This window comes from Amia ocellicauda, chromosome 1, assembly GCF_036373705.1.
Source record: "Amia ocellicauda isolate fAmiCal2 chromosome 1, fAmiCal2.hap1, whole genome shotgun sequence".
NCBI lineage: Eukaryota > Metazoa > Chordata > Actinopteri > Amiiformes > Amiidae > Amia > Amia ocellicauda.
Genome location: NC_089850.1, coordinates 39,538,619 through 39,551,043, shown reverse-complemented (window position 1 = coordinate 39,551,043; position 12,425 = coordinate 39,538,619). Strand labels below are relative to the sequence as shown.

Genomic DNA, 12,425 nt, shown 5'->3' with positions numbered 1-12,425 from the left:
GGCGGAAAAACTAGCGGCGACAGAGCCAGCATGGACGGCTACGCGACTGAGAGAGACGAGGCCCCTGACGGAGTTCCTGACACTGCCGGATACTAGGGGAGAGACATCGTTTACTATCCTGCGCTGGTTAAGGTTTATTGGATAGCCTACTATTACAGCGTACATTTTGTTGTCTCAAATTTGCATAGCAGTTATGCTAATCAAATATAATTCTGCTTAGCAACACGAGTTGCTTGATTAGCAATTGAAATTGGTCTACCAACGATCAAAAGTGGTGTTTTTTTGTTTTGTTCTCATGACATATGCATTCTTATCTACATTACTTTGTATGCATTTTAGATATTTGCATTAATTGTTATTTAATGCTTGCATGTTGCAGGTGTGTGACTGTAGATAGTAGCCTATCTCATGCTCATCCCTGTACCCAAGTTATACCACTAAGTCTTCCATGCTTCTCCTGAGGTACTAGTGTAGTCAAGCCTTTCCAAAATCCTGCACAGTACTATCCATCTCTGCTCACAGACCCTGACTGCATTGTCTATTTATTAGTAATGCTTTCATTGCATAGGAGAGGAACTGGTGTGCTAATACAAGTTTGAAATCTGTCTTGACTAATACAGTTATGCACTTGAAGTGACTTTGAATTCAACCCCCTGAGGCCCCCCCATTGTTGCTTGATTTTACTGTTGTCATATTTTTACTTATAACTACAAGGGCTAGAGGCAAATTTCTTATATGGAAACATTCAGCACAAAATGAAGATTCAGAAAATAACAAATAATTGTGTTTGTCCCACCAACGTTAATACAGAAATCAAAAAAGTGAAGAAAAACAAACGCTTATAAGAACAACAATAATTTATGGTCAGTATAACACCTTTTTATTGCTCCAGGCAGGCTTTTCACTGACTACTTAAATCTGACCTCCAGAAGAGAAATTACAATAACCGGAATAACTATATACAAGTAAAGAAGAATACTAAACGGGAACGGAATTCCAAGCATGTGTCTTTTGAATGTTGTCCCTTTAGGCCTTACAGAGACGCAGGCTATTCTTACAGGAGCGCCGGTGTGTAGATGCACTAGCGCTGCCACGGCGTGTTATTCTTGCACGGAGCGCACGGTCAGCGGCTCTCGTCGTGCTGTCGACAGACTCCGCATCTGTGATTGGTTTCTGAAGGGCGAGGTGTCTAGTTTTTTGTGTCCGCTTCCATGTTTCCACGCTGTATTTGTTTTTCTCGCGTCTTCCTGCTCTGGGTAACCAAAAAAAACATCCGCGTTTCTTAAAGGGGAGGTACCTCAGCACTGCTTATACGCATTTTCGATGCTTGTTTTGAGTCGGAAAACGTATATTAATGCCTCGCACAGTCAGCGAATCTCTCAAGAAAATGCATCGCATATGGAGGTGAATTTACTCGCTTTTTGCGACGCGAACTGTTCGCTGTATTAGGAATTACTAACACGTGGCAGAACATGTGTTTCATCGGAGCACTTTTGTTGCTATGATTATTGCTTCAATATTGTGGATCTAAGTTATTGCATATTATTGGCGGTGTTCTCGTAGAATATATATATCTATATATATAGATATATATATTACACGATGCAGTGATTGCGCTGTAAATCCTGTGAGTTATCTAAACGTGTTTTTTTGATGTACTATGGTCTTAATATAGGAATGTGTGTCATAACAAGCAATTGGTGTTGGGGGCGCCTCCAAAGACACCCGTGCCCAGGGGCCTCGAAGTGTGTACATCCGTCCTTGGTATACCCAGAATGATAGATGTGTTTATGCTGTCAGACACATATCATTTGGCGAAGATGTTCAGTTCATTGTCACTTTTATGTCATGGTCACTATCACAATCGGTGACACTCCTGTGTCCCATATACAGATATGCAGATGGCTGTGTTTCCCAGAACTGCTGCAATAGCTGGGTGGTTATTTGTATTCCTGTTGTTGTGTTTCTCCTTTGTGTGCACATTACATAATATTTAATAAACATACATTTTCCATAATTCATTGCAGTTTTTATATAATGAAAAAAATATTGTAGAAATCCTGTACTGATTTTCAGAGGGGTTACGTCTCTTGTAATGTGCTCATTTGTTCGCTGCCCAGGGTGGGGTTACACTCAGCGACGTTGTTAAAGAAAACCAGACTCAGGGTCCCAGAAAACAGCTGATAACGGTAACCTATGTAATCATTCATTGAAAAAGCTGTACACATGTTATTGTTTATTGTACAGTACATAAAACTATTATTTATACGCATGGAAAAGTCATAAACTAATGAATAGGTGCTTCAGAGACTGAATAAGTGAGTCAAGCAAAACGACTGAAGCGACATAAGAAAACATCCTACCCATAATAAGAACGGTATGACGTCACAAACGGTATTGCTTGGTAAGCACGTCCCTTTGTTTTCCGAGATCTCGCACAGTCATTTGATTTGAAGGATGCCAGTGGTAAACACCGTGAGTATTTCCTTTACACCTTAATTGAGTTGTCAATTGCTGCCTTATTTAATGCGTCTCCGATTTTCCTTAGGTTGTAATTGAACACAATTCACGACGTGTCGAGCGATTGCTTAATTTGCTAATTATATTTGGTTGTAAGCAAATACATCGGTGTATACTTTAAATGCATATACTTATGGCTAAATACGTGAACAAACGAAAACTCGTCACCTGGGGAGATGGAGCCAATAAATACATACTTATTTAAGAGTATTTAAAAGGGCTTTTGCGAGTCAGCGTCTGGCGACCTGCTTCCTTCAGCAAGTTAGGTTAAATAATAATGACACTGTGGGAAATGATTGCACCAATACCAGAAAATCTGTTTATATATTTCTTTATTACCATATAATACCTTTGAATTGGAAATCTGCATATCTGGAATAAACAATGGTGTATTTGGTTTGAGCCTGGGGTTTTCAAACCGGGCCTGGAGTACCCCCTGCCCTCCTATTTTTTGTCCCAACTGAGGTCTTAATTGCTTAATTGAATCCTTAATTGACCTAACAAAGCAATATACCATTCAATTAAGTAATTAAGACATAGGTTGGGGGAAAAAAAAACAGCAGGGCAGGGGTTACTCCAGGACCAGTTTGAAAACCCTGTTGTAGTCCAATACAATGTTGTGTTTTTTATATACTGATTGCCCTTATATCCCCTTCCCCTGATTTATAACTATGACTTCACATCTTGCCTGCAATGATTAGCTCACAAGGATGTGGGACATGTATTAACTGTATTTTTTCTTATGCACTTATGTCATTTTGAACTTGTAATTTGTACTATGTTTTGGTCTGTAATTGTATACTGTATTGCACTTTTATAATGCTCTTATGTTTTGCAAGTTGCCCTGGATAAGGGCGTCTGCTAATAAATAAATAATAGTGATATATAATAATAATGAAATGTAATCGTGTTCCACTAGAACCCAAGAGATTTCTGGCTAAATACAGCTGTCACACCTGCAACATGTGCGGCTTGATCCTTCATAAAACACCTTTGAAACGAAAATTAAAAACAATATTGTCACACTTTGAAAACTCTCTGGCTAGGGCAGGCACTCGAACCCAGAACCCCCACTCCACATTGCAGTGACCTTACCACCTCACCTAATTGTTTAATATTGCTTAATATGTATTAACATAACCAATCTGTACGTTTACAGGTGACATTTTCAAATGCTACAAATAAAATAATAATACATCGAAAACTCACAAAGTGTTACGTTAATTTTTATCCAACTGTTTTTAATTTTCATTTAAAAAATGTATCTGTTTTTCTGTCTCCGGCAGAAACCCTGAGACGACATCTGCGGAACACGCTGCAACGGCCGGTCTGTTGGATTCGCAACAAAATAAGTAAGGCCCACAGACAGAGGACTGTGACATCCCACACACTCACTGGAATAATCCGCCTCGTACCCTGTATAAGACTTATTAGAATTAGAGGCCTCTGGCCTCTGTGGCGTTTGCGTTCTGAAGCCCCTGTATTTTTTCACAGAGACCACCTCAACTGTTAGGGCAGAAGGGCAGAGCACTGACTCGACGTACCAGCCCCCCGAAGAGCAGCTGCCTAACCCGTGAGTCCTGATGTTTCTAACTGTACACAGCAAAGGGCTGAAGTTGTGCGTGCGTGTTGTGTTCCTGTGCTGTCTGTGTGTGTTTATCTGTGCTGTCACTGTCTACAAGGTTCTCCCTCCCCTGACTGTGTCATCTCTCTCTCTTCACAGAGTGAAAACAGTGGCAGAAGAGGAAGTGAGTACCTGGAACTGTGTATGTGGAGTATGAGTTTGTGTGTATAATGTGGGGTCCAGTATGGCCCACCATGTAGCCTGTAGCTCAGAGATCTCTGCAGGGGTCTAGTGTACTGTAGCTGAGACTGGCAGTGCTGTGAGTCACAGCGCTGATGGGATCTGGGCCCTGCTGTAAGTGGAGCAAGCGTGACCGATTAAGAAAAGAGTTGCAATGACATTTAACATATACGATTGTAGCCCACTTGTTACTTCTATTTCATGTGTGATTTAGCATTTTAGAAGGGTAAATATGCAGCAAAAGATAAGCAAACCAAAAAGGGTAAACTTTGCTCATCTTACCTGCAAGTTTGCAAGACTAGGATACACTTTGAATCTAAGCATGCAGAGTTCACACAGTGTCCTGCTGAGACAGTGTAAAAACAATCTTAGAATTAAGAATCAGAAAATGTCACTCTGTTGCCCTGACTCCTATCATTGTAGCGTAAGGTACACTTATAAATTTCAATTAAAGAAGTGAATTTATAGTATCACCTTATCACGAATCCTGGAATCTTGTAGAACTCAATTTCTGTAATAATTGGACGCAGATACCAATTCCAAAGATATAAATTGTCAAATGTATTCAAAAACAAAGACTAAATGTAGCACTACACTAATTATACGAAAGGGAAAAACTAATTAAAATTCAACTCTATATCAACAAATCAAAGACAAATCACTTCCGTGACCAAATCAAAGACCATGGGATCGCATATGATAACACACAAATCGTTCAACAAAAAAGGTTATAAACACATTGACTACAATACCGGTTAGTAAGACGAAGGTGAGTCTCTCATTAGTATTGTTAGTCAGACATTAAATAACTACGCAGGTTAGTATTTATGTCAGTTAACTTCTCGTTATATATATATATCAGTCTCATTTACATTTAGGTGCCGAGAAAGATCCTATCATTACTTGTTACCACAATTTCCTTTAACTTATTATTATTCAATGATTAAGAATAGGCAGGGCCACCAATAATCTAATGTCTATTAACTTGTGTCAATTTCAGACTAAACAGTTAAACAGGAATGAGAAGATATTTCTCGGCGTTGACAGATTTTATTTCTAAAATGATCAACAAAACAGTTTAATGCAACACACATTTATATTTAAGAAACTAAATGATATTACACATTCTAGAGTTATGAATCACAGATTAACATTTCTAATTGATTTCTCAAATGTCATGAATTACAAACTCCAAACTGTTAAACTTATCTGAACTTCGTCGCAGAGAGGCCTCTCTGGCTTCGGGGTCAGATAACAGCACACGGCACGAGGTCCGTATGGTTTGGAACAAAGGCAGTCCGGTTCGGCTTTGTCCAAGAACTTCCACTCAGTCGATGCACCTGGAAGTTGGGGTTTCGCGAATGTAGAGTCTTTTCCAAACAGATTTTCCACTGGTTTGAAGGCTCCAAGGTTGTGCACAAAATCTTCTTTGTAAGCAGGGTCTCTCACCGTACTTATTTGAAGACAAAGTCTTTGAGGAAAGCAGGGCCCTGTTCGTTCCAAGGGTCAAGTTTCTTAAGACTCAAATAGCTATTTAAATGACTGACACTTTCGTATTCAGTCGACTTAGTCAATTGTCCAGGGCACAGGCGGGCATGCGCAGTCTGTAAAGTTCTTTATTTAATAAAGTCCTTTAAAATAATTATTCGTACGGCTCAATCTCCTTCTCCCAGTTTAACTCTTCTGTTGCCAGCAAAGACTTGGTTGGTTTCTGGTTCCGGTTCGGGCAACAGAGCTACAGGTTGAGCTGTGGCAGCGAGTTACTGGTTCAGGTGAGAGAGAGAGAGAGAGAGAGAGAGAGAGAGCGTGTGCTGTTCTTTATACGCCTGTCAGATCAATAGGTGATTGGTTCTTGAGTTTGTGAGATTGGATTTCGGTTTCAGCCCCCAGTGTCCTATTGGAGGAGGGCTTGATTTATGACTGATGTCAATCCATGCCATCTTTTGGAAATGCCGGTAGGCCCGGGTTCGTAGCTCTGTGTCTGGATTTCGGCTCTCGTCCATTTCAAATAGCTTTTATTACCTACAGGCCCCCTTCCCCAGACATTTCACAGCAGGATTCCAAACTATTTGGCCTATTCTCTGTGCCATCCTCCCAGACTGTCACTTTTGATGTAAACCAGTTCCCAGCTGATGAGTTAAGGAAATCTGATAACTTTAGGGGGGAGAGGTCTTCTTTAGATCAGTGCTTCAGCTCATAGCTAAAATGCTCTCATCAAAATACACCCAACATAATGCTACATCATCATATCATATTTCATGGCTTCTTACTACAAAAATAAATACATCTAACAATAAATAAGTAAATAAACCAATTGATTAGTCCCACTGAGTATCGATAGTGCCGTGATTAAAACCCCTCCTGTCCAGTGGTCAGTCTCTCAGCTGCTCATGGTCTCTGCTTGCTTTGTCTCAGGTCGCCGTGAAGGAGTTTGGTGCCAACATGGACAGAGTTCCTGCCTCAGTTCTGTCCGACGCGGCTGCAGCATCTCCCGAGCCCCCCCAGCCAGGCAGTGTCATTTACCAGGACACGCTCCAGGACACTGTGCTCCAGTTGCTACTAGAGATTGACCCCTGCCTGTCTGAGAACAGAAATGGTTCAATCATTCTGCTGATGCAGGAGGTACTGCATGCGGTGTTCTGCTCTCCAAGCCTTAGGGTGGACATCAGGGAAGTCGACAGGCTGAGGGCCGAAGACCGCATGATCAGTAGGATTGCGCACTCCATAGCCAGCGAGCTGAGGGAAGGCACCACCAACTCTCAGCTGAGTCACAGAGTCAAGGAGAAAGACAAGGTGCTTTTCGAGCAGATCTGTCGGAGTGTCATCGACAAGGTCCTGAGCCAGGCACCTGGGAACGCCTCCGTCAGGCACATAGACCCGGTTCTGGATGACAACCAGTTGCTAGGAGACTTGTCGGACTTGGATGAAGATCGCCTCAGCTCCACCTCTGACCAGAGTGACTTTGAGCATGAGAACCAAATCAAGAACATCCTGGGGACACTGTTGTGGCGATTGTGCCCCGAGACAGAGTGCGTCGGAAGGGAGTCCCTCTGTAGGCGGTTGGACTTGAAGTACAAGCTGATGGTGCAGGTGGTCCGAGAGATCGAGAGGTTGCCGGACCAGGAGAAGTTCTTCAGGAAACACAGGGTGCTGCGGATGTCTTGTCTCCAGGAGGTGCAGCAGGCTCTGAAGGTGAAACACTTGTCTGTGGATGCCCTGTCTGAAGACCCGGCCCTGCAGCAAATCGTGGCCAGCACGATCGCCTGCAAGCTGCTGTCCTCCGCCCAACCCTTGCCCATCAAACTGCTGGAAAGTGGGGAGGCTTCATCCACCTCCAATGAGTCTCTGGTGTCATCCACCTCCAATGAGTCTCTGGTGTCATCCACCTCCAATGAGTCTCTGGCGTCATCCACCTCCATTGAGCCTCTGGCGTCATCCACCTCCAATGAGCCTCTGGCGTCATCCACCTCCAATGAGCCTCTGGCGTCATCCACCTCCAATGAGCCTCTGGCGTCATCCACCTCCAGTGTGCCTCTGGCATCCGTCAGCCAGTCTGAGATTCCCACTGCGGTGAGTACAGTGTCAGCAGTCGGACCTGAAGCTGAAGAACAAGGTCGCAATGTTTGAGGCAAAGGATGGATTGTTATCCTTTCCCTGGGATTGATTGACTGAGCTTTACTGAGAGCAGGGGATGCTTTAGCTCAGTTTGATTGTCACTGATGTCAATTTTAATATCCAAATGCTTTGCCCTGTCTGTACACAGGACCTGCTACCACAGCCCGGAGCAGCAGCCCTTGTCGAAGGGGTGGAGCCTTTACATATCCCAACAGGTTCGTTCTGATGTCTCTCAGTGGGAAGCCTGCCGTTTCTCTCCAGTGGGTTATAGGGTTTTCACACGAGACACTTCAAAATGTATTTCACAGCTGCAGAGGCACCGGGCCGTACAAAACTCCCCATGATGAAGTGCTTCCGTCGTGCCTGCTCAAGGTTCTTCCCCCGTCTCTCACGGATGTTCTGTTCAAAGGTGGCACCCATGTGAACCTCCGTCCCTTATGGAAAGGTATAGTTCACTTTAATAAAATGCTACTGCAGACTGGAAAATGACAATGCAATCCGACAACTGCATTTTAATTGTCCATCGATGCTTGCATTATTTAGGTCAAAATGCTAATACAGTGATCCAATTTGCATTTGAATTCGCATCATCTAGTGCGCACATTTGCTGACAATGTGAAAGTGTTAATGCAGAAGCCATTTGACATTTTCAATGACTCATTCAAACGTGAAAAGAGAGAAACAGCGCCCCCCTTTGTGTTTGCATTTCCTAGAGACTAACAGACAGCTGGGACGGACAAAGCTTGGCGAAGTCTGCTGAGTCCAAGGCAATTTGTCCCCATCAGTTCTGTTCTATTATATTTTTAACCATGAGTGCATTAATTTATTTTTAAGATATACATATATAATGTATATATACACAGACACTTTTCTTAATTTAATTCAAACTAAATCCAATAATTCAGTCATATCCATCTAATTAGAACAGTTGGCTGTGGCAGTAGTCTACTTTAAAACAGGTTTCACATTTCATATGTTTGCTGGCATAGTGGTTAAGAAACGCCGCTGTGAACCTGACATTGTAGGTTCGATTCCACACAGTGGGGGCATTGTTTCTTATGTAGGTCTTGATTTTATATATATATATATTTTTTTTTATAACACTTACGAGGCGATTAATAAGGCTTTACACAGACTCTCTTAATTAGAATTGCATTTCAATAACGACAACAGTTCAGCAAAGAGCCTTATAAATGTTGATGTCTATTTTAATATCCCATTGTAATACAGCACGCAGATACACAACTGATTTGTCTGTGTTGTTGTGACCTCTGTGTATCAGTTTGGCTGCTGATCCTGTAGAAGCCCTGTGCTTTAACCTGTCCCCCGAGTGTCACACTGCCACACATTATGCATGATGACTGTGCCTTGTCTTTACACAGGACCTGCCACAACAGCGCGGAGCAGCAGGCCCTGCCATAGGGGCGCAACCTGTGACACTGCCAGGACAAAGATCCTCTTTTTAAACGAAATGGTATTGGGGCCAAAGTGGCCATAATACTTTGGATGTGTGCACACTATATTGGTTCACAACTTTGCAGGCATTCTATATCAATTTACTTGTGTACTGTATTGGATCAAAATTTTGCTTGAATATTATATCAGTTTGAATGTGTACTTTGCTTAATTTGCTGACAAGCCTATAATTGGCTTCATAATTTGATTCACAAATTGAGTTTCATAGTACAGTAGAATACAAATCCCTTGCATCAAATAGATAAAAACATATGTGTTGTATCAGGTGACACTTTATGACTCTCTGGGGACGAACTACTGTAGTTAATTATCTGAGTTGTACCGTACTATGAAACTCAATTTATCAGTTGTTCACATGACTCAACTGGTGGGGCATGACTAGAGGTGTCCCATAAGTGTAAACCATGGACACAGTGTGATCAATACTTAATAAGTAATCTGTAATGTCTTGCTCGTGGTTAAGTCATTCATTAATGTGTTGCTTGAGAAAAGGGTTCGCACTGCTGCTTCCGCCCTGTTTTCCCGCCCCGTCCAGTTGAGTCACGTGAACAACCAATATAGTACACACACAAACCAATATATTATGCACACAAACCAATATATATAACCAAAAGTTGTGAACCAATATAGCATGCATGCAATACGAAGTATTAAGATGGTCAACTTGAACACATTATGTGCCACGAAATGGGCATTTCGTGAGTCACATGACTCGATGGTGACATCATCAAGACACGTGAGACATCTTGGCGAATATGATGAGATTTATTGTGCAAACAATTTGAAATTGTAAACCTGTCTATTTTATAAATCGCCATTTCAAAAACCGTCAATAACTCCCAATGTGGCAGACCGGCCAAATGTTAAACCAGCCAATATTAAATTCAATAAATAAGATTAAAATATCTGGAGCTGATAATCATTCAGGGGGTCCTGACTGTCTTTGGATAGAGGAGAATAAATCCACTACATGTTAAATAACAGTTGCATGAAGGCATAGGTGTCATTTAAGGGGGGAATGGGGTGGGCATGTCCTGCCTGCTTTTTAAATTTGCCAAATTTTTAATAGACATGGTCATTCACAATGCATGCCACACACACTTCTGAAAGAAAGTCACTGCACTTCTGTCACTACAGGGTTTTCTCCAAAATATACGGATAATAGTACAATTTACTTACAAGCCTACAATTGGCTTCATAATATGATTCACAAATTGAGTGTCATAGTACAGTATGAATAAATACAAATCCCTTGCATAAAATAGATCAAAACGTGTTGTATCAGGTGGCACTCTGGGGGAAGAACTACTGTAATTATCTTATTTTCTACCATGCTATGACACTCAATTTGTGAATTATATTATGAAGACCATTGTAGCCTTGAAAGCAAATTGTACTATTATCTGTATATTTTGGAGAGAACCCAGAAGTGCAGTGACTTTCATTTCAGAAGCGTGTGGGGGGGGGCATGCATTGTGAATTATCGTGTCTATAAAAAAGAAAGTGTGATTTGACCAATTTAAAAAGCATGCAGGACATACCCACCTCAGTCTCCCCTTAAATGACACCTATGCCTTCATGCAACTTTTATTTAACGTGTAGTGGATTTATTCTTATCTATCCAAAGTCAATCAACCCCCTCCTGATTTATTATCAGCTCCAGATATTTTAATCTTATTTATTGAGTTTAATATTGGCTGGTATTACATTTGGCCGGTCTGCCGCATTGGGAGTTATTGACGGTTTTTGAAATGGCGATTTATAAAATAGATACGTTTACAATTTCAACTTGTATGTGTTAGAACTCTCATCAGATTCGCCAATATGTCTCATTTGTCATGATGACGTCACCAATCAAGTCATGTGACTGACAAAATGCCATTTTGAAACATGTAATGTGTATTATGTGCACAAAAGCGCTTTCGTGCATGAAATTATATATGACAAATCGTGATCCTGCAGGAGAGGATGTGAGCGTGGAGGCCCTTTGTCCCTCGATCGTCTGACAGTGACATGCAAATAAAGACCTGCATTGCCAGCCTACTTGTCTCATTATATTGTTATACTGTCTTATTGTTCTATCACTATTGTTTATATTATAGTCCAATATATAGGAGGGATTGATTTATTTTTAAATAATTTTGATCATTGGTTTATTTGAACCTGTTTAGTCCTCACATATACCATGGCAGCCGAGTGAGTGAAGGATGCCATCAGACTCAACTCACACCCCTGAGGACTGGTGATCTTAACCCCTTGTCTAGTGAAGTTTTATTTCATGTGGACTGTGCTGGACTGGACATGGCACAGGTTTTGTTTCATGTGTTTAAACACATTTTAAATTGGTTTTAGTTGATTTAAGCCTCGACCACATCAAGATACAGTGAGGGAAAAAAGTATTTGATCCCCTGCTGATTTTGTACGTTTGCCCACTGACAAAGAAATGATCAGTCTATAAGTTTAATGGTAGGTGTATTTTAACAGTGAGAGACAGAATAACAAAAAAATCCAGAAAAACGGATTTAAAAAAAGTTATAAATTGATTTGCATGTTAATGAGGGAAATAAGTATTTGACCCCTTCGACTTAGTACTTGGTGGCAAAACCCTTGTTGGCAATCACAGAGGTCAGACGTTTCCTGTAGTTGGCCACCAGGTTTGCACACATCTCAGGAGGGATTTTGTCCCACTCCTCTTTGCAGATCCTCTCCAAGTCATTAAGGTTTCGAGGCTGACGTTTGGCAACTCGAACCTTCAGCTCCCTCCACAGATTTTCTATGGGATTAAGGTCTGGAGACTGGCTAGGCCACTCCAGGACCTTAATGTGCTTCTTCTTGAGCCACTCCTTTGTTGCCTTGGCTGTGTGTTTTGGGTCTTTGTCATGCTGGAATACCCATCCATGACCCATTTTCAATGCCCTGGCTGAGGGAAGGAGTTTCTCACCCAAGATTTGACGGTACATGGCCCCGTCCATCGTCCCTTTGATGCGGTGCAGTTGTCCTGTCCCCTTAG

General features: G+C 41.6%; 1 protein-coding gene across 1 annotated transcript; it reads left to right on the top strand.

Annotated features, from left to right (window-relative positions):
- The first annotated feature begins 1,396 nt into the window (after window positions 1-1,396).
- Window positions 1,397-10,190, top strand: LOC136749862 (uro-adherence factor A). The gene is made up of 8 exons (XM_066704462.1): window positions 1,397-1,404; window positions 3,807-3,872; window positions 4,015-4,093; window positions 4,244-4,268; window positions 6,740-7,894; window positions 8,088-8,154; window positions 8,248-8,384; window positions 9,322-10,190. The coding sequence occupies exons 5-7, from the start codon at window positions 6,767-6,769 to the stop codon at window positions 8,361-8,363; spliced, it is 1,311 nt and encodes a 436-aa protein (XP_066560559.1). The 5' UTR covers window positions 1,397-1,404; window positions 3,807-3,872; window positions 4,015-4,093; window positions 4,244-4,268; window positions 6,740-6,766; the 3' UTR covers window positions 8,364-8,384; window positions 9,322-10,190.
- The last annotated feature ends 2,235 nt before the right edge of the window (window positions 10,191-12,425 follow it).